At 33.7% G+C, this 23,318-nt stretch overlaps 1 protein-coding gene across 1 annotated transcript in view; it reads left to right on the top strand.

Annotated features, from left to right (window-relative positions):
• The window catches only part of VMP1 (vacuole membrane protein 1), a 107,159-nt gene that overhangs the window by 26,080 nt on the left and 57,761 nt on the right, over positions 1–23,318 (top strand). Inside the window, exons 6-7 of the mRNA XM_033090200.1 lie at positions 13,290–13,457; positions 20,792–20,923. Of these exons, the coding sequence (XP_032946091.1) occupies positions 13,290–13,457; positions 20,792–20,923 (300 nt within the window). The remainder of the gene's footprint in view (positions 1–13,289; positions 13,458–20,791; positions 20,924–23,318) is intronic.

The raw sequence follows: 23,318 nt of genomic DNA, 5'->3' as shown, positions 1-23,318 counted from the left end.
AGAGCAGAAGATATTTATTACATAAATAATTACACTGCGGGACATTGTGAAAATACTATTGTAGTGATATACATGAATTAGGTTATGGGACTCTTTTAAAATAGGGAGGAATTCTCTTGGAGGAATTAAAAATAGGAAAAGTTCATGAAGATGGGTTTGTTGAGGGAAAGGCAGTCAGTCGATGCAGAGATATTAAAGTAGGATATCTTGGAAATGGAATGAAGACCCATATGAGAAAAATAGGTTGGTGCCAAATTATGGAGAGCTTTGAAAGTCAGACTTAGGGAGTTTAGGTTTTATACGTCACAAAGAGTTATTCAAACAAACATTAACATACCTGTTTCAGGGACAGAACAGGCAGCATGGTGGACAGTAGATTTGGTGGGGAAGCAACTAAAAGTAAGGAGCCCAGTTAGAAGGCAGTGGTCCAGGTGAGAGGTAGTAATTACCTGATCTAAAACAGTAACGGTAGGAAGGGTTTCAAATTTGGGGGATTGGGTAGTATGTGAGCCTGCAAGTACTGTAGCTGAAATAAAAAAAAACAAAAACTGTTGAAATAGGAGTTTCGCTCCTATAATATAGACTCGGCAGGGATTTTTTTTCTACTTTGCTGACTGCTGTCTTGCAAGTATTTACAACAGTATATGGTGAACGCTAGGTGCTCAATAAATACGTTGAATAAAGTAATAATAGAATAAAAACTTTGAGAAATCCTGGGGGAAGATTGGGGGAAGCAGAATAATTGGAGTTCTTTTATTGGTAAAACAGTCTCTTCCTAACATTTGAGTATTATTTGTGACTGTTAATGCAAAATGACCTAATCTGTGTGTAGCTTTTTCTTATTTGGCATAATACAGTTGATCTTTGAACAACATGGGTTTAAACTGTGGGGAAAACCACTTATACGTGGATTTTTTTCAATAAATACAGTCAATGTATTTTCTCTTAAGATTTTCTTAACATTTTGTTTTCTCTAGCTTTATTATATAACAATACAGTATATAACACAAAATATGTAATTGACTTTATGTTATCAGTAAGGCTTCCGGTCAACAGTAGGCTATTAGTTAAGTTTTAGGGGAGTTGAAAGTTAGACGCAGATTTCCGACTTGCAAGGAGGTCAATGCCCCTACCCCCTGGGTTGTTCAATGGTCCAACTGTAGTTTCATATTGAACATCAGTACATCCTCTTTATAATTTCCCCAGCAAATAAAATTGCATCTACTCCTGCCTTTATAAATATTTAATATGTCTTTGCTTTAAATTTAATTTAGATAAACAACAGGCACGATGAATGATTTAAAATGTGATTTTTATTTCTTTAGTTAATGTATACCAACACGCTTATAATCTCTAGTATATCTGTAAAGTGAAGTAGGTTATATTTTGATATAAGGAAATAATCCTTATTAAATAACAAATAAGAAATTAAATAGCATTTGTAAACTGCGTTTCTTCTGATTTTATTTCTTATGCAGGCATCTTTTTGATCCTTTGTTTGATGTCTATTTCATGAGCAAATTTTGCCTGGAAAGTAGTGTGATTTAACTGATTTCATTCATTTGTTTTTTATAAATAGATCAGATCCAAAAAAAAACAAAAAACAAAACTTTGTGGCTGACAGATTTTTCTATGAATGTACCTTCTAAGCATTCTTCTTGGACTTTAATTTCTAGAAATCCATGAGCAAACTTATTTCAGTCTTAGCAAACATGGTCATAGGTTTCCTTTCAGAAGATTTGGAACATAAGTGATCCAGGAATGCTTATTTACTAGTGGAAATTATCCTCAGAGTAAAAACAAGAAGTTAATGAAGGGAACATGGCTGCTGTTAACCTCTTTGATGCATCTCTGTGTTTGGATGAGTCAAAATTTCCACCTTAATAACGGTCTGACCCAGGGCTAGACAACCCAGGGGTCAGCACTTTTTCTGTAAAGAGCCAGATAGTAATTAATTAGGTGTTTTGTTTTTTTTTTTTAATCCAAAATGTGTTTATTGGATGGTTCTTCGCTCATTCTGATTTAGGGTGCTTTTAGTGCTCCTAATGGAGAATCCTTCTATTAGCCTTGCTCTTCCTCCTGTAGGCTGGCAGAGGACAGTGGAGCAGCCAACACAAAAAACTACCATTTGTGCATGGGTAAAGACGGTGGTGATTCTATAGCATCCTGGGCTTCTCACATCCATGAAGTAGGAATTGGAGCTCTGCACCAGGCGCTTCTTCTTGTGTTTCCTCTTCTCTCCTGAAGAGGGCTGCAGGAGATCCTTAGTGAAAGGCATGTTCTCGTGGGGAGGTTGTCAGCCCTGGAAAGGAAAATAATTAGGTTTTACAGTCTAATCAGCCTCTCTTACAACTCCTCGGATCTGTCCTTGTAATGAGAAAGCATCCAAGGGACAGTATGTAAAGGAATGAATGTGACTGTTTTCCAGTCGATAGGTGGCAGTCCTGACTGACAGTGGTACACCAGACGCAGCATGTTGAGCTTTCTAAGGGTTTTTACATAACACGTTGTGCGTTTGATTCATCCATTTGCCAAAAAAGGATTATTTCTTTTCTGGGTCATAATCTTACACTTAACATGATGTTTGTTTGTTTTTATTATCTTTTTTTTTTTCAGTTACAGTTGACATTCAATATTATTATATTAGTTTCAGGTGTACAGCATAGTAGTTAGACATTTATGTAATTTATGCAGTGATCCCCTGATTAGTCTAGTACCCACCTGGCACTATACATAGTTGTTGCAACATTATCGGCTGTATTCTCTATGCTGTACTTTACATCCCCGTGACTATGTTGTAACTACAATTTGTATTTCTTAATCTCTTCACCTTTTCACCCAGTCCTCCAGCCCCCCATCCCTCTGACAACCATTAGTTCTCTATGAGTCTGTTTCTGTTTTGTTTATTTATTTTGTTCTTTAGATTCCACATATAAGTGAAATCATATGGTATTTGTCTTTCTCAGTCTTACTTATTTCACTGAGCATAATGCCCTCTAGGTCCATCTATGTTGTCAAAAACATGATGTTTTAGAAGAAAATATATTTGTGCAAGTACTTGAGTGGTCTAGAAAACCATCAAGGGAAAAAATCAGTTTTCATGAAGAGAAAAGTAGAAGAAGTTTTCCAAATGAAATGACAGCCTGATGACTTGCCTGATGACAGCAAGATTTGGTTCTAATTTTATGTTTTAACCATTGATGTGTATAGTTATTAAATACTGGTTTTTACAATATTGCAATCGTTTTGAGAAATAATTTATGATTGAGACATAATTTAGATTGTTATAAACAATTGGGAGAAGTGATGGAGTTATTTCAGTAGCCACCTTAGAATTCTTTCCATTACAAGAAAAACACGATTCATAATTCTGTAAACAACCAGGTTAACAAAAACAGGAACTTGGGTACTTGATAATGAGAAATGTATCTCAGACGTGCTCCTAATATGTACATACATTGTTATTCGTCAAGTTACAAGACAAGCAGAAGATTAAAGAGCCATTTTTAAAGTGTATGTGCCATTAATGATTTATAAAGTTTGTTCTATTTAACAATAACAAAGAGAATGAGTCCTTCAGCAAGAATTTAACAAGCTCCAACTAATATGGTATATGAACAGTTTTGACACTAGGTGGAGCAGTTTCCTGGAGAAAGACTTAACAAGCCCTATATTCCTTTTAAATAAGCCCAGTTCCTAGACAAAGAACTCTAATGAGAACAAAGAATATCAACAGTCATTTTACAATTTTAAAAGGCAACCAAATGTTGTACTATAAATAGAAGCTGAATATATCTTACAGGTAACTTTTCTCTTTGGCATATATTTTAACCATTGATTCCCCCCACCTTTGGGAATCAAATAGAAGGAATTTCAAAGCATTAGAGTTGTCCTATCCAGATGCAGTCGGGGTATAGAAAAGTTTTGGAATTATTTAATTACATTGTAGAATAGACCAGGTTTTACTAGAAACTATAACATTAAGGTGTTATCATCTGAATGGTAGCTATGAGTCATTTGTTTAATTATGACCATTTTAAAAGAAAAAATATTTAGCTCTTTGTTATAAAATAAATACAAAGAATTTAGTTGTGAGATATTTGCCCCTGTGTAAGACTCAGAGGCCAGTTTCTGCTTTAAAGTTTAAGATTATTTCATCACTAAAATACATGGTAAAATTGTACATTTAAAAAATCTGGCATCTTGATTGCTATCGAATATTTATAAAACACCTCTGTATATAGTGTCCTGTTTCCTTTAATGAACAAGTACTTTACAGTATGTATTTAGTACTTTAGCTTTTTTTTCCTTAGACATTTCTTATAATCTTTGACTCATGGCTATTTATTGCCTAAAATAAATGTTACTGGGAAAACTGCGGGATATGGATTGAAATGAAATAGTGCAGTAGTTTCAAAAAGAGAAATATTGTAGGAATTGTTTAATGCCGTGAGGTGTAGTAACTTTTTTTTTTTTAAGTTGTAGCCAACCTCTTTGCTTTTTTCCTGCGTGACTTCTGATTATTTCTTCATTGCTTACCTGTCTGTCCCTCTGTAAGACACAAAAAAGAAGAAATGGCCAACAGTAACATTCTGGTGTGACTTGATGTTGCTCTGTATAGGTAGAATGACTCTGGCTGTAAGCATGCAGTGACTCAGCGCTCTTGCGGGAAGACCAACAGGCCCTTCTTAGAAAAGGTCTGTTTGCCCTTTTTTGATGAGTGCATGATCAGCTCTTTGCCTTGTCTTTCCCCAAGGAATGACTCGTATTAAGTGTTACTAGCATCACCACATCAAAGAAGAAACCAAGGTCTCCAGGACATAGTCTGGGTTTTCACCAAACAAAAGGGGTATGCACAGACTGGATAACTTCCTGCCCTTAAATCACTATTTATTAATGTGTGCTTAAAGCTAAGAAGACTCAGTTTAGCTGAAATCTGTTTTCTTGGATATTTATATTTGAAACAACTTATAATAACCTTTTTTTAAAGCTCCATAAATATGTGGTCCATTTTTCCTGGACACTTAAATCAACTTTATGATCAAAAGTTGCTTAGGTTTGATAAGAAAGGTGAAACTTGTCTTTATTTATGAATTGATTTAATATAATAAAAATGATTTCAAAGATAGGTCCTTATAACTTGGATGGAGCATGACCGATATAGAGTTTATACATTTCTTGTTTTGGTTAGCAATTTTGTACTTACTGTTTTACTTTTACTATATAACCTCATATTGTCCTGTTATTTGGGTTGTGCAGGCATTATTATCATAATTATTATTACTAGACTTTTCATCAAATGAGGAATGTGAGCTAGAAGTCTGATTACATCTATTAAGTTACTAACAGCTTCAGAAAACTAAAACCCACTTTAACTAAATGCCCAGATTACTGCTTTTTGACATACTGTACTGCATTTTACAGAGAGAGACCAGAGGCTGAATTTGTAAACTTGGGACCTTTTTCACAAAAAGAATATAAACACTAGTTAAATTTCTCAGTGCCCATTTGGAATCAGTAGTTTTATACTCTTGCTTTCAGGGATTTGCTGTATACCATAATCTTAGCTAAGTTGTTTTCTGACTATAATGAGAAAAGCAACGATTAGAAGAATTTGAGGAATAGAGTTCCTGTTTGCAAAAGCATTTCTAAAGTCGGACTTAAAGAAAACAACGGTTTTGCAAGTCATACAGACAACCATTTGTCATCTTTAATTTATTTATCACCAAGATACTCCTAATGAATCACATTCCAGACTAAGCACTGACTCCTTTTGTTCCTCTAGTGAAGGAGTGTGGCAAACAAATGTTTTCCCAGTGAATCAGCACAGGATTCTTGATTTTATTACCTTTGCCCTAAACTTTCCAGACAAAACTAATTGGAAATTTTGCCTTTGGGATCTCACTTGACTTCTGTGTATGGATGATGGATTAGGCTATGAATTGACATTACAGATGTTATGCAAACAGCTTCAGTCTTTAGGAATGTTTTATCAGTACTGAGGGAGCCATCAAGGTTCGAAGAATGTCGGTCGGTCAGTCGGTCTGTCTGCTCATCTTCCTTACAAAAACTCACACATATACATACTGCACTCTTAATGTGATACCGTGTTCTTCATCTTGATTAATAAGGCTTGGCTAAATTAGGCTCATAATTAACTAATATGACCATTTTAGGTTTGTACTTTTTAAAAAATGTCTCTGGAAGGCGGGGCCTTAAATCCACAGTGAAGTTCAAAATCCAGAAAACATTTTTTTTTTTAATGACTCAGCCACGATCCCCCATCTTCCTGACAAAGACCCTGATTTGTGTTTGTAGCACCAGGACTTCTTTCTCAAGGCTTAGGTAGGTACTGCAGTATTGTCAGGGCACTGACTAGAACTTACCTTCACTACCAGATTACTATATTCTTGTGTGGTATAATTTCAGGAGTGAATTTTATCTCTTCAGGATAATTTTTTTTAATTCTAAATTTCTCTTAATATTATTCCTGAAGCTAGAGTAAAATTGATCCCATGTAATTGTCTGTTAATTTTTTTTCAATCAATCACTGAAACTTCCTCTTTTACACTACTCATGAAGGAATATAAATTGCAGAAATGTAACTTAAAATTTAAAGAGAATATTTTAAAAGTTAAAATACTTTCCCTCAAATACCTGTATCTGCCCTTATAAGAAATCTTACCCCTGCTCTAAGTGTGGGTTTGCTCTCATCCAGACATATTCTTGCCTGGCCAAGCACTACATCTTTTATTCTGGACAGGCAAGATTATTCCATTATCAGAACATTGGAAAATATAATGTAATGCAACTCATGAGACTAGATACATGAAGCTTTGAACTGAAGCAGAACCAGATGTTCAATATGTCACAAATAACTGAACTATCTTGTTGAGTTGACTTCACTTAGAATGACTATACTGAATTACTTGTGCCCCTCAAAAAGTACCCTAAAAGCTATCACTCTGATGAGAGTATAACGTTTCATCACAAAGTTTAACCTCCTTATCACTAAAGGGAACTTCATTGGCAGTAATTAGGAACTCTCAGGGGCTATGTGTGCAGTTAGTGAATGTTACTAGTGACCTGATTGCTGGCGAGGGAATTTAGAGTTTTGTGTTGGGGAATAACAGTCTGCGCTGTATTCCCCTTTGATTACCACCACAAAGATTAAAGGACACTGTTCTTAACTGGAGAAGTTCTTTGCCATTTTTCTTTAAGCAGTACTCCTTGTATTGATATTTACCTTGCCACATGGCACATTCTTTTCAATGTAATGAGACTCATTTTATACCCCAGCATATGCTCTATCTTGGTGAATGTTCTATGGATACTTAAATATGTATTTGGCTTTTTTTGGATGTAGTGGTTTACACTGTTCAAATCTTCTATATCCATACTAGTTTTCACTTTATTTGATCTATCAATTAAGAAGAGAAGGGTGTTGAAATTTCCAACTATAATTGTGGATTTATTTCTTGTTTCAGTTTTGTCAGTTCTTGCTTTATGTATTTCCAGTCTGTTATTAGAGTTCCTGCACATTTAGGATTGTTCTGTCTTCCTGAGACTTAACCCTTTTATCATTATGAAGTGTGCTTATTCATCTCTAGTAAGTCCCTATCCTGAAGTCTACCTTATCTGATATTAATGTAGCCACTTCATCTTTTTTATGATTATTTTAAAATAGTTTATCCATTTTCATCCCTTTACTTTTACTTCTGAATCTTGATGTTTAAAATGTCTTGTAGATAGCATATACTGGAGTTTTGCTTTTTAATCCAGTCTGACACTCTGGTTTTCATTTGTATGTTTGTTTGCTCCATTTACAATTAAAGTAGTTATAAACATGGTTGGGTTTAAGTCTACTGTTCAACTATTTTCCCGTCTACTTTTTATTCTTCTTTTCCTACCTTTTTTTTGATTAAGGATTTTTGTGTTATATATACACTGACTATATATAATATAATGCAACCACCTTACAATATTATATTCCATTTTCTCCCTTTCTTACTTTATGCTGTTGTAGTCATATATTTTACTTTTATATGTGTCATCTTTTTTGCTTTAAACAACTAGTTATTTTTTTAAAAGAGATTGTAAAATGAGAAAAGGTCTATATTTCCAGTGCTCTTTACTTCTTTGTGTACATTAAAGTTTCCATCTGGTATCAATCTTTTCTTCTGAGAATTGCCTTTAACGTTTATTGTAGTGCAGGTCTGCTGAAACAAATTCTTTTGGCTTTCGTTTGTCTGACAATGTTTTTGTTTCTTTATTTTAGAAATATATTTTCTGTGGATTCTAAATTGACAGATTTTGTTTTCCCTTTAAACATTTTAGAAAAGTTATTGCATTGTATTTTTGTTTGCATTATATCTGATAGGAAATCTTATCTATATTTCCCTGTAGATAGTGTTATTTCTATCCCCTCTGATTGCTTAAGATTTTCTTGTTATTACTGAGTTATAGCAATTTTATTATGATGTCATTATGATTTTTAGAAGTTTTATTATATGTTTTATTTTCTTTGTGTTGATTCTGACTGAGCTTTGTTGGGTTTCTTAGATCTGTGAGTTGATGGATTTATGTTTTTCATCAAATCTTGAAAATATTTGGTTACTCTTTCAAGTAGTTTTCTGCACACAACCTTCCCGCACACATGCACACACTCCCCTTTCTTATCTTTCTGGGTTTCCAACTACATGTATATTAGACTGATTGGTATTATTCCTTAGGTTACTGAGGTTCATTTCTTTCATAGCCTTTACTCTCTGTTCCTTTAGTTTGAATACTTTCTATTGCCCAGTCTTCAAGTTCTCTAATATTTTCTTCTGCAGTGTCTAATCTGTTGATTATTTAATGAGTTTTCCTATTAAGATATTTTTAGCTCTAGAAGTTCCATTTTGTTATTTTTGATACTTTCCATGTCTTTCCTCATTGTTTGTATGTTTTCCTTTAATCAGGGATCAGCAAATTGCTTCTGAAAAAGGCCATACAGTAGATATTTTAGACCTTGTAGCCCATAGAGTCTCTGTAGTAGCTACTCAGTTTTGTCCTCGTACCAGAGTTAGCCAGAGACAGTATGTAAATGAATGCACAGAGCTGTATTCTTGAAAAATTTATGAAATTGGTGGTAAGCCGAATTTGGCCTTGGGGCTGAAGTTGCCAACTGCTGCTTTAAAATCTTAAATATTCACTGTTTTTAAGTTCCTGCCTGCTAATTGTATTATCGCCAACATTTCTGGGTCTGTTTCTTTTGATTAATATTTCTTCTGGTTATGGGTCATATTTTCCTGTTTTATGTACTAGTTATTTCTTATTGGATGCTCGATGTGTGGTGTTAAATAGTTGATTGCATGATTTTGTTGTCTTCCTTTATAGTGTCCAGTTTTTGTTTTGTTGGGCAGTAAAGTTACCTATGGATCAGCTTGATATATTTAAGGCTTTTTAAAAATCTTTTTTGGCCTATCTGAAGTAGCTTTTACTCTATGCGCTTTCCAAGGTCTTCCTTGAATGCTGAGTATCGTCATTCTAGCTGGTTGAAGCTCAAGTGTTTCCCAACCCTGTATGAACTCTAGGAATTGTTTAGCTTACAATTGCCTGTTAGTTGTTCTTTTCCCATTAGGTGTACTTTTCCTGGCCTCATGGAATCTCACCCCAGTTTGCAATGCAGCTTTTTGCCAGTCTAAACGAACTCTAACGTAGAGCTCGTTCTCTACATAGCTCCCTCTTCTCTAGGATTCTGCCCCAAAAATTTCAATTATTTAGGCTCCCTGAACTCAGATTTCCTACTCAACTCAGCAAGACCATCATGCTGTGCGTGGGTTCCTCCTCTTTGGGCCATTGCTTTTGCTGTGGACAGAATGTGTCTACAAATCAAAAGTCAGAGTCATCATAGGGTTTTCTCATTTGTATTCCTTCTCTCAGCAATCAGAAGTCCAGTACTGCCTGTTGTGCAATGTCTGAAAAGAATTGTTCCATATATTTTGTCCAGTTTTGTAATTGTTTGCTGTAAGAGTGAAAATCAGTACCAGTTACTTAATGATCTAAGGTGGAAAACCCTCAGCCACAGGCCAGGATCTCTAGCCCATACATAACAACATCTCCATGCTGCCATGAGAGCTACAGCATCCTGTTCAGTACATTGTGTTATTTTTATGTCTTATGATGATTCTGGCCAGGTAGTCTTTTCTACTTATACTATAGCTGCTTGTCTTTATCCCCCTTGTTTCTTCATTTGTATGAAGAAATGGTTGAAGTATGGTTGAAATGTGATCTTTCATATTTGATACATAGTAGTGGATCTTGTAAGTTTTAGAAAATAAAACTTAAAAGGTGGTTTGAATATGTATAACTTTTAAAATTCTTTTAATCAAAATGATTTTTTTTAGTTCTTGTGTTTGGATTTTTCGTGTAAACTAACACTTATTTCAATCAAGTCAGTTATATTTAGGAACCATTAACCTCTAACGTTGAAAAGAATTTGTGAGGTTTCCTATCAGTTAACATAGTTTAAACTGAAATGTCAAGGTACAGGCTAAATGGACTCTTGAGAATGAACAAAGGACAAGAAGCTGAGTTATTTGTGTTTCTTTTGTCTGGGAACCACCACATCTGCCTCTAAGGCTGAGTAATCATGACTTAGTAGTGTGGTTATGGAAAGTATATCAGTTTAGTTGTGTGAATGAACTGTCCTTTCTTTAGGGAAAAATTCTCATCAGATTGCTGAAAGTTTCCCTTTTTAGATTTAGAATCACTTAAAATTAAAACTGTGAATACATCTTCTATCTTCTTTAATCTCTTGGGGTACATATTTTATCTATATTTCTGGAATATAAGTGTAGTTTTTTTCCTTCCTGTGTATCCCAGAAATGTCATTATTAGCATCCAGGACAGTTAAATATTTGGTCCCTGTGATTTCATTCCTAGAGTTGAAGGGTAGACTGTTCCTGCAGTCTACAGGGGACAGTTGTGTGGCGATCTGAACAAACTCTTGAATTTCTTTTGTTTTACTTACTGGTATCACATTTCTCTTTTGTGTCTTCAAATAGTAAAGGTGAAGGTTATAATTTTTTTTTTAATTGCATCTGATACTTAGCTATATGTACAGTGAGAAACTGTTCACTAATTTTTCAGTTATTCTGAATTCCCAAATCTTTAAACTGGGTTTTTAAGGTTCTTTTGGAAGAGTACAAGAATAATCCTTTTTGCCCCCATTTGTGAAACCACTTTTATGCACATGGTATTCAAAGAAACAGTTGTAGATTTTATGGCTAATAACTTTTCTAAAAAACCTGAATACTCTAAAGTATTCTTTAAAAAAACATACTATAATTATCTTTTAAACTTAACTATTACTATTTATGGATTTCTATGAGTTAAAAACCCAAGAAAAAGAGGAACCAACTAAAAATTCACATAGATTTTGTTGGTTCAGAAGAAACCTAATAATTGATTCAGTGTTAAGTGTAGAACTTCATTATTTAGATTTTATTTGAATAAAAATGCCTATTGCGTTTAGGGAGAAATGTAGCTTAGATTTGTGAATATATTTTTCATATTAATATGCAACAAAAATTTTGTTTTATATTACTATTTATCTTGATAGCAGTAGGAATTCTTTAATGTCTTATTTTATCATTGCATCTTATGCCCTTTGTCTTTGAACCACGAGTTCTTTCATTATGTGATTTTAAAAGACTCAAGAGACCACTTAATTGTGTTTATATTTATACATACACATGTGTATATATATATAAGTGTGTGTATATGTATATATAATTTTATTTTACAAATATAATATTTTTCTTCATAACAGCTAATGGCTGGTACTTTTTGAGGGCTTACTGTATCACCACCTCCATTCTAAGCTGAACACTTTACATGAATTGACTAATTTAAACTTCACAACATCCCCAGAATGTAGATCCTGAAGGTATTTTATTATTCACATTTCATGGATGAGGAAAGCATGAGTCAGAAGTTAAGTGTCAGAGGCCAGAATCTAAACCAGAATATCTGGCTCTCGAAGTTATGCTTATGGTCACTACACTATAAACTTTGTATACAGTATGCTTTAAAGTGAATACTTATACCGTGTGTGTGTGAGAGCAACATGTTAAGAATGTCCAGCTCTTAAATCTTACACCTCATGAGAACTTTGGAAATTAGCGTTAGATTTTATTGACATTTGATTATATTTGGAGTTTTTTAATTTTGAAGCTAGATGAAACCATTAAATGAGTCTAATTCTCTTGCTTTTGCAGAAGAGTAAACTGAGGCTCAGAAAGGTTAAGCGACTTGTTCAAGATTGCTTATTTTCTGACCCTTAACTTACTATTCTCCCAATCGTTCCTAAACCTACCCTATTAGAACCTAACCTATTTGAAAGAAGCTTGTTTATGACATACAGGTTCCTATCCCTACCTATTGAATCAATCTATGTTTAGGGGACCCAGGAATTTATATTTTTAACAAACTCCCTAGTTGATTCATATGCAGACACCTCACCTTGGCACCCATGTGTATTTGGGAACCCTTGTGTTTAAATCTTTATCACACAACTAAATATTAACCCATTTAGTCTATATGATTACGATCAATTTTAATATTTCAAAATAAAGGTACAAAGTAGCACCAAAGCTTCCATAGAAAAAGTTACTTTAAAAGAAATAGTCACTGATACTAGTTCCACAATTTTATTTTTATTTTAGGATCTCAGTGAGAAAGATAAGTGAGGTAGTTACTTCACCAACTGTTTTTTAAGGACAAAAAGTGATATTTTCAAATTATACCTAAAGGAATAAGGCACAGGACGTTTTTATCGAAGGGGCTAGCATTCTTATAAATGAGAAATATGGATAAGTAAAATGAGAATCAAGCCAGAAATCATATGGTTTCCGAGGGCCAGTGTTAGGGGAGGATTGACTGCAAAAAGGACACAAGATAACTTTTTGCAGTGATGGAAATATTTTATATCTTGATTGGTTGTGATTATATCGCTGAATGTATTTGTCAAAACTCATTTAATATATACCTAAAAAAGTGACTCTTAACTATATGTAAATTATCAATAAACCTTGATTTTTCTTTTTTTTAAACAAGCCAGGAAGAAATTCTGGGAAAGAAATTTCAAATTACCAGCTGCATCTTGAAATATTTAGTTAGAAAGATTCTTGTTCTTTAAAAGGTTTTTCTATTAATATATAGTGATTGAGGGACCGTTAAAATAACATGTGTATTGATTCCTTTTTCATTAATATTTCTAATCAGGTTTCTCATTTGTTTTATAGGGTCCACATATAGCTTCAGTAACATTAGCTGCTTATGAGTGCAATTCAGTTAATTTCCCTGAACCACCTTATCCTGATCAGATTATTTGTCCAGATGAAGAGGGCATTGAAGGATCCATTTCTTTGTGGAGCATCATCTCAAAAGTTAGAATTGAGGCCTGCATGTGGGTAAGATGTCCATTTTCATATTTTTCTGAAATTAACCTCTCTTGATACTTTGTTGTCCCTCATTGAAATTGAATCCGAACATATACCAACTCAAATAATTAATTCATGGTGTAATGAGCTACCAACTTGCAAGTAAAAGAAACCTTTTAGAAAAGCCTTTTAAAGCTTCTGTTTGTGAATGATATTCAGAAGGAAGGAATGAAACCATAGGTACCGCAAAGCAATTGATGCCAAGTAGACAACAGCAGGATAAAGGAGTATAAATGATGCAACTACAGTGCTTTGTAAAATTTTACCAATGTATAGTGTGTGTATATATATATATATATAATATATATATAACATATATATATATTATATATATATATTTGATAAACACGTAGCAGTGGTTGTTTATCAGTCCAAAATTGGCAAATGTTATGTCTGTCTCCTAGATTTAAATACTGTGTTTATTTTTAGAGAACTCATTTCACTTTCTGAGTTGTTATACAGAAGTAAGGTGAGACATTTCTTAATAAACCAAGCTTTACTTTAGTGGTGGTATCAGACTATATGGTTGTAAGTTGTGATCTTCCTTTCAGTTGTATTAATTTATTCTTTTTATGAGTTGCTTCAGTATATTTTGGAAGTTTTTGGACTGTGTGTTCAATGGCAGAAGTATTTTAACCCACACAAAGCATTGGTTTTTTTCTCCCTACATACTTAAATTCATTCAGGTGCCTATCATTGAGGAATAAATCATTTACTAAAGAATTCCTATTACCATCTGAATTATTTTTTAATTCATCATTTGGATTTATTCAGTTATATATTCCCTGTAACTTTATGCTCACAGAAAAGGCAGAGTTTTCAAAGACATTTAAATGATAGCAATTATGTTGTGTTTTAAAAGAATTATAAAGGAAATGCCATACATTGAATTGGTTGAATATGAAAGACAGGAAAAATTGTCATGTTTCCTGTTACTCTTTTATAAACACTGAAACAAATTCATTGTACTAGTTGCATATGTTTTTTGAATTTGACCATGTTAGTCTTTTGATGAAAAATTTTTATTAAAATAACAGAAGATACTTGGAACATGCTCAAAAGTGATTATGTGTATAGACTTCAGTTTTCTATTTTTCTTTTGTGCTTTCAAAAATGAATTACTTGGCTGAATTAACACTAATGTCAATAAAGAAACACTTCCATCTCAGCTGGCAGTGATAACTGCCTCCTCCAAACTCCCATAGTGCATATTGTCTGTAGCGCTCATTTGGCCTGGTTCCATGGACGCCTTAAATTAGTCATCCTGGCTGGTTTAGTGGCTTACTTCCCCAAATAAATTTTAAGCTACAAAAAAATACAGACTGCACCTTAAATTTATTGCTCATAGAGCAATCAGCATTAGGTTATGCACTTAGTACAAGAATTTCAATAAATACTGACTATTGGCTGAATGTTTGCTTTTCATAGTTCCTTTTTTGAAAATGTCTTCTGTCATGTAAAAACTGTAGCACATATCAAGTTATGTTTATATTGGTTCCCATTGTTCTCAACATTTGTACAGACAGTCCTTTCAACAAAAAGTGCTACGAAAACTGAATATCCACATGCAAAAGAATGAAGTTGGAGCCTTACCTTATACCATATACAAAAATTAACTCAAAATACAGCAAGGACATAAACTTAAGAGCTAAAACTATAAAAGTCTTAGAAGAAAATATGGAGACAAATCTGCATGGTGTTGAATTTGGCAATGGTTTCTTAAATATAACAGCAAAAGCATAGGCAACAAAAGGAAAAAAATAAACTGAACTTCACTAAAATTAAAACATTGTGCACACCACAGGGCACTATGAAGAGTGAAAAGGCAACCCATAGAATGGGAGAAAATGTGTATAAATCATATATCTGATAGGGTTTAATATGCTCAATGTTTAAAAACTCCTACAACTCAACAGCAAAAACACAACCCAATTTAAAATTGGACAAAGGACTTGAATAGACATTTCTCCAAAGAAGATATACAAATGGCCAATAAGTACATAGAAAGATTATCAACATTATTAGTCATTGGAAAAAAGCAAATCCAAACTGCAAGGAAATACCCATTTATTCACATTAGGATGGCCTATTTATTTATTTATTTATTTATTTACTTATTTATTTATAAAGCAAAATAAGTGCTCGTGAGGATGTGGAGAAATTGGAACCCTTATAGATTGCTGGTGGGAAAGTAAAGTGATTCGACTGCTGTGGAAAAGAGTTTGGTGGGTTTCTCAAAAACTTAAACATAGAATTACCTTATGACCCTCTAATTCCACTCCTATCCAAAGGAACTGAAAACTGGGACTCAAGTGTAAGTACAGATATGTGTACTTCACTGTTCACCAGCATTATTCATATTATCAAAAAGGTAGAAACAGCCCAAATATCCTTAAACAGATGAATGGATAAACAAAATGTGGTATATACATAAAACGTAATACTATTCAGCCCTAAAAGGAATGAAGTTCTGATACGTGCTACAATATGGGTAAACCTTGTGAAAATATTGTTAAGTGAAATAAGCCAGACATATGAAGACAATTATTATATAATTCCACTTAGGTGAACTGTCTAGAAGAGTCAAGTTCATAGAGACAAAAAGAAGATTAGAGGTTACCAGGGGTATAGAGAATGAGAAGTTAATGCATCATGGATACAGAGTTTCCATTTGGGTGATGAAAAATATTTGAAATCGACAGTGATGATGGTTGCACAACTTTGTGAATAAAATTAATACCACTGGATTTTATATTTAAAAGTGGTTAACTGATACAAACTCATAAAAATCAGTAATATTGAGGTTGAGAAACTTGATTTAGAATGTGTTGGACTTGATTCTTACAGTTTACCCTTCCATAAATTTGATCCCATTTGTATAGTTATTACATATTTAAGTACTGAAGAGTCAGCGTGAACAACACTTAATAGTTTCTACCCTCATGGAGCTTTACATTCTAGTGAGGGAAATACTTACCAGGGAAAATGTATATATAAGTATCATACACACACACACACACCACATACATATACATATACACACAAAGGGTGCCAAAAAATGTATATACATTTTAAGAAAAGAGAAAACTTTATTAAAGTTGTAATAATATATACTGATAACAAAAGATGAATACAAAGTACATTTGACTTTTGCAATTAAAAGAGCTGGTCAAAGTGGTTACCATCAGCGTAATTTTAATACAGTTTTTTCATTTATTAAAATGTGTACATTTTTTTGGCACCCTTTGTATATATACATTTCTCTCTATATATAAATATTTAAACAAAATATGATAAATTTGCTGTATAAGACAAAAGTGTTGTCTGATTCAGTTGAGATCTAAGGATAATAAGGAGTTAAGTAGGGTGGAGGGATGGCAGCAGGGCAGGGGAAAGAAGAGCATGTGAGATGACTTTCAGATAGCATCACCTTTTAAGGGCTTTTATTTGTTAAGTTCATTTTTTTTTCTTGTAGTTGAATGTACATCACATAAAGTTTACCATTTTAACCATTTTTAAGTACACAACTTTCTGGCATTTGGGACATTCACAGTGTTGCTTAACCTTCACCAGTGTGTACTTCCAGAACTTTTATCATCCCAAACAGAAACTCTGTACTCATTAAACAGTAACTCCTCATTCCCTCCTTCCCCCAGCCCTTGGTAATCTCTATTCCACTTCGTGCCTCTATGAATATGCCTATTCTAGTTACCCCATATAAATGGAATCATACAATATCTGTCTTTCTTTGCCTGGCTTATTTCACTTATAATGTTTTCAGGTTTCATCCATGTTGTAATGTGCATCAGAACTACTTTCCTTCTAAGGCCTTTTAAAAACTGACCTCAAAGGAAAACTAGAAGCAAATTTTCTCTTTTTCATTGATAAGACAATCTGTTAATTTTACTAGAGTTGGTGTAATTATTTTTTAAACATTGCTGCAAGAGCCCCGAATTTCTCAGTGGTTTCAAGCTTACCTTCCAAACTTCTGCTTCTAACCTCTGATTCATATTTGTAGTTGGAATATTTAATAGACAAATGATTTTATTTTTAAAGATTATTAACTCTGGGCTGGCCCGGTGGCTCAGGCGGTTAGAGCTCCATGCTCCTAACTCCGAAGGCTGCCGGTTCAATTCCCACATGGGCCAGTGGGCTCTCAACCACAAGGTTGCCAGTTCAATTCCTCGAGTCCCGCAAGGGATGGTGGGCAGCGCCCCCTGCAACTAAGATTGAACACGGCACCTTGAGCTGAGCTGCCACTGAGCTCCCGGATGGCTTAGTTGGTTGGAATGTGTCATCACAACAACAAGGTTGCCGGTTCGACTCCCAAAAGGGATGGTGAGCTGTGCCCCCTGCGACTAGAAAATGGCAACTGGACCTGGAGCTGAGCTGCGCCCTCCACAACTAAGATTGAAAGGACAACAACTTGACTTGGAAAAAAGTCCTGGAAGTACACACTGTTCCCCAATAAAGTCCTGTTCCCCGTCCCCAATAAAATCTTAAAAAAAAAAAAGATTATTAACTCTGATAATACAAAACTGTCATACTTTCTGAATAATAAGCATATATGTATAAAAATTTCAGTTCTCCATATTTTTACCATTAAACTTACGATTTCCTGCATAGAAATGCAAGATAATATTGATTTGCTTATGAATCCACTTGACAAAACTTTTTAAAAGCACAATTCAAGATTTTTCTCCTCCAAAAATCTTTGAATAAAATGAACACTCCAAGAAAATGTTGTTTCTTTTGGTTTTGCATGTTTTGTGCATATTAAAACCTCCAATTCAAGCAACAGAGACTTCAGGGTAATAAATTGATATGTAGTAGAGGGTTTTTAGAAGAGCTTTCTGAATTATTGCTTGACTGAATACCACTTGTCTTTTGCAATAAGGAAACCAGTCGTTTCTTCCCCTTAATTAAACCTAGGCAGACAGTTTTCAGTGTTCCACAGTTTTGTTTTGATTTTGTAAGAATTATAAAATTATTTTATAAGAATCATGAGATTATGGTACTTCAGTATCAAATTTGAGGACACTGGCTACATAAACTTCTATGTCTGGAATATAATGTGTTTTGGGGGACCTGCCTGGATGACCATATTTCTTTTTTATTTACTTGCATAAAAATAGAATACTGACTCGTGATCATCACTCTTGTTCCTTGCTAAAATGGGAAAATGAGCAGAATTAAAATATTACAGTAAATATGGTCAATTAAGTATAAGACATGTAGCTCTTGATTTCATTTCAATCATCAGTACTTCCCTTTTAACTTTAAGGAAACTTGTCATGAGTTTGAATCATATGATTGTTTTCAGAAATATTAAATATTTGACTTAACAGGTTTTAAGAGAAGTTCATGTTTTGGGTAAAATTTGGCAATTAGCTTTTCTTCCTGCTCGTTGTTATGGAAAATTTTTTTATAAGTACAAAGAATTATATAATTAATTCAGGATATTATCACTGAACTTAAGCTAATATTACCTCCTAGGTAATATTGTTTTACCTATACCCCTCTTCACTTTGTTCTCAATTATCTTGAAGCATATCCCAGATAACATAGCACATTTTATTTGTAAATATATCAGCCATAGGACTTTAGAAACATTATTACACCTAAGAGAAATAAGGAATAGTCGCTTCAAATCAGTTAACCAGTTAATGTTCAAATTATTCTGAGTGTATTTATGTCTTTGTTTTTCTTTTCAAATTTATTTGTTATTGAAACTGGATTGTTTGTCTATTATAGTTTCCCACAGCATGGATTTTACTGGTTGTGTTCTAATTGGTGTAGTTTAAACTGGTTTCTCTGTTCCGTGTATGTCCTGTGTGTTGATAGATTGAGAAGCTTGAAAAAAATGTTTTTTAACAATTTGGCATTTTTTTGGCACTTCAGAATCTTGTGTATTTCTATCACGAGGTACAATAAAGTCTGATTGTCTTTTTTGTGTGTGTACATTATTATATAAGTACATTATTTTATTGGGGGTTATAAAATGGGGATATTTTAATTACATCATTTTTTTCCTTTCGTTATTGATTGGAATAATTTTATAAAGAAAAAGTTCTTATCAGCAATTTGGTTACCGTGCGTTGTCTTTCATATAGATAAAACAGGATAATTGATTCTTTCTCTTTATTTACTAGTTTTTCAATTAATAAGTTGGTTTTCTAACATCGCCTATAGTTGACTAGCACTAACTTTTCTTGTTTGACAAAGTATGATTTGTATTTCATTTTGTATCATTCTCTGTATATGTCTCTCCTCCTCCCGTCTCTCCGTTCTTTAACTAAATATAGTCTTACTCTCTTGGCACATAAGTATGTCCTTTTTCAGAATTCTTGTTTCACGTGTGGATAATGCACTTTCACTTGGAGATCGTTGATTCCACACATTGGAATATAACACTGTGATCACAAAATGTTTGAATTTGATAATGTTCCTTGGGGATTCTTTTCAAGACATTTGTAAGCAGAGCCATTGGACAGAGCAAACAGACCTAAAGTTACTTCTGAGAACTAGCAAAGCTTTTTCATTCACTGTGACTCAGGGCAGAGAAGAATGGCTCAAAATTGAGAATATTCCTAGAGACCATGTGCCTCTTACATTATTACCTATCCTATATTTAAGCCATTTAAGTCCAAACCTAGCTTCTGATTATTTTTGTTTTAATCCATATATCCTAAATTGATTGAGAAAAAATTATCATCAAAAAATAAGGATCCACAAAGAGACGGATACATATCATTCAATGTCCTGAGGAAATAAACATTTTTCCTGTGGTGAAAATTTATCTATCCTAATGTTGAGTTTTCAAGGGGCTTCCTGACCACAATTTGTTAAAAGTTTTAACTCTGCACAAAAATGTTGTATTGGGATTAAAACAACATCTTAAATCCCAGTAGATTTTCTAAAATATTTGTCTAATAGCTATAGTAGTAGTATAGTGAGTGCTCACTATCAAATCAGTTGAATATTTGAAAATAGGGGGGGAAACTGACAAAAATAACAGAGTATAAGTAGGAATGCTAGAGAACTAATATTAATTTAGTGTTTGCAATACACCAGGGATTGTCTAAGAGTTTTATGTGTATTATCTTGCCTGACATTCATTGCGTAGGTCAGTATTAGGGCCAGGATTAAAACTCACATCCTCCTGATTATTTACTAATACATGCTTGCCTCCCTGATACACACATCTTCACATGCTTTTGGTGATATAGAAACATATAGACTTGATCTGTTTACTGTCACTGTGTTAAGAACAGGATCTCATGTGTGTTTGGTTTTTCACATAGGGTGTCGGTACAGCAATTGGAGAACTGCCTCCATATTTCATGGCCAGGGCAGCTCGACTCTCAGGTGCTGAACCAGATGATGAGGAGTACCAGGAATTCGAAGAAATGCTGGAACACGCAGAGGCTGCACAAGTAAGAACAGCGGGAAAACATAAATACAATACTTTAATTATCCCTAAAGAGGTTATGATTAAGATGAAGATGTTAAAAGTTACTCTAAAGAAGAAAACTGCCAGTGTGAAAACAGAACGATACATGGTTTGGGATAGAATATTCAGAAAAGCTGAAATATAAGTGACTATAATCTTGATCTTAGAACAGAGAAATATAGAAATAGTCAATAAGACCACTCAGACTAAGCTAAAAACAACACCTTGCCAGGAGCCAGGGTAAATTTCTGTTACCAGTGAAGTTAAGGAGAGGAAACATTCTTTGTCCACTATGTGTTTATAAGTGCAGTAAGTCCTCGCTTAATGTCGTCAATAGGTTCTTTGACTTTAATCGAAACATCCCATAATGAAACCAAATTTACCATGGGCTAATTGATACAAACAAGAGTTAAGTTCCTACAGTTCCTACAGTCTGATAATGAAACGATGTTGAAGGAAGCAATGTTATTCAAGGACCTGCTGTGTTACCAAGCAGAGCACCAAAAGAATAAGGGGGACCAGGCTGGGAGGCCTAAATAGTAGAACTTCCGAATTAATATTTTGAAAATAACATAGTTATTCGTGTTTATCGTGTTTAGAGGAAATTATTTGGAAACTCACAATTAAGAAAAAACAATTAAGATAAACTTACCCTTTATCAGTGGGGATAAAGGCCTTTTACACTTGAGCACAAAGTGTATATCAACCTATATTTTAATGTTACAAAATAGTTGTTTTATTCTTTGCAGGGAAATTCCTAAGAATATTATTAACTTACTGAGTCTCCATTTCAGGGATGATGGCATAAATCAACATAGACTAAATAAAAAGGATATAAAGGAATTTTGAAAGATTATATATAAAATGCATCTCCCTCTCCAGATTTGTTCATTAACCTATGAAATTGTTTGAAAATTGTCTTATTGTGTGTTTGTAAGTATGTGTGCCCACATAAATGTACACACATTATTTTGAGGACTGGGTATATAGTTTTCTGCTCAGTGGAATCTGAGACCCCCCCCCCAAAAAAAAAAAAAAAAAAAACATTACCCTGGAGGGGAAATATATATATATTTATTTTAATGCTAGATGGCCTTTTTTAAAAAAAAAGCACGTTAAGTGGAAGTCAACTAAGGATAGTTATAGGTTTTAATTGAAAATAAAACTCTCAAATATGAATGTAGAGTATTCAAATATAAACAAATTAATCAAAGAGCTATAGACATCTGCTCTACATGGCAAGTTATCCTTGTATCTGCTTTGCCTTGTTTGCCAACCAAATATTATGCCTCTCTCACATCATAATGCTTATATTAAGGCTAATAATTATTACTCACATAAACAACTTTTTAATTATTTTTAATGCTTTTGAAATTCCAGTATCTAATGTGACCCTTGTGTTAACTCTGAGTTATTATGGAAAGGTACCCTTCTGATTTTATAGAAAACTGCAGATCTGGAAGTTGTCCCCTGCCTAATTTACATGCTTAGAAGTAGAGCAAGAAGCAGAACTCAGAATGCAAGCATCACTGGTACATTCAAATTACTGAAACCATGTCCATCCATATACCTACTTGTAAATGGCTAAGTATCCCCACTTGCAACCGTTGATACTTCTGTCATTTGTGGCACTCATTAATGTATGTCATTTAACATCTTAAAAACTCTTCATGCATATACAATCAGCAAGTTGAAGTAGAATAAGTCTAAGATGGCTTGCAGCTTTAAATGTTTATGCTATGGCTTGGATGCCAATATACCTATTGTTTTCTTTTAAGCCACCTAATGTACTGTGATTATTTTCCTTTTTTTAAAGTTTTTTATTTTGGAATTAACATTTTTTTCATTTACACAGTTTCTTCAATATCTTCTCTCCCTTCTACCAGCTCTGTAAAATACCTCTCGTATCACTTTCCACTTGGTAACACCTATAAACTAATAACCAAGTATGGATGGATGTTCTGTTGGAATCATCACTCTGGAGTCCTTGCCCCCACTCCAATCTGGACTTGCTGTTGTTCTCTTGGCCCTCTGTACAGTTGCTTCTCTCTTGGTTTGGATCCCTTGTCTTCATCTTTCATGATTTACTCCCACATTTGGTTGAAGACATTCTGTAGTAGCTTCCTGAGAAAGTATGAGTAGATGGAAAATTCTGAAAATGATGTTTTTCTTCATTTACAATCACTTAACTGAACATAAGATTCTAAATTGAAAGTCATTTTTTAAAAAGCCCATCTATCAAAACTTAGAATTTGGAAAGCATTGCTCAATCATTTTCAAGCATCTGGTGTTGATATTGATAGGGCTAATACTGTGCTGAGCAAGGCTGTTTGGTTTTGTTTTTTTTCTCTAGAAGCTTTTAGATTCCTTATCTGAGG

The sequence above is a fragment of the Rhinolophus ferrumequinum genome, chromosome 21 (assembly GCF_004115265.2).
Source record: "Rhinolophus ferrumequinum isolate MPI-CBG mRhiFer1 chromosome 21, mRhiFer1_v1.p, whole genome shotgun sequence".
NCBI lineage: Eukaryota > Metazoa > Chordata > Mammalia > Chiroptera > Rhinolophidae > Rhinolophus > Rhinolophus ferrumequinum.
The sequence above is the reverse complement of the archived record's forward strand: the minus strand, read 5'-3'. Positions and strand labels throughout refer to the sequence as shown.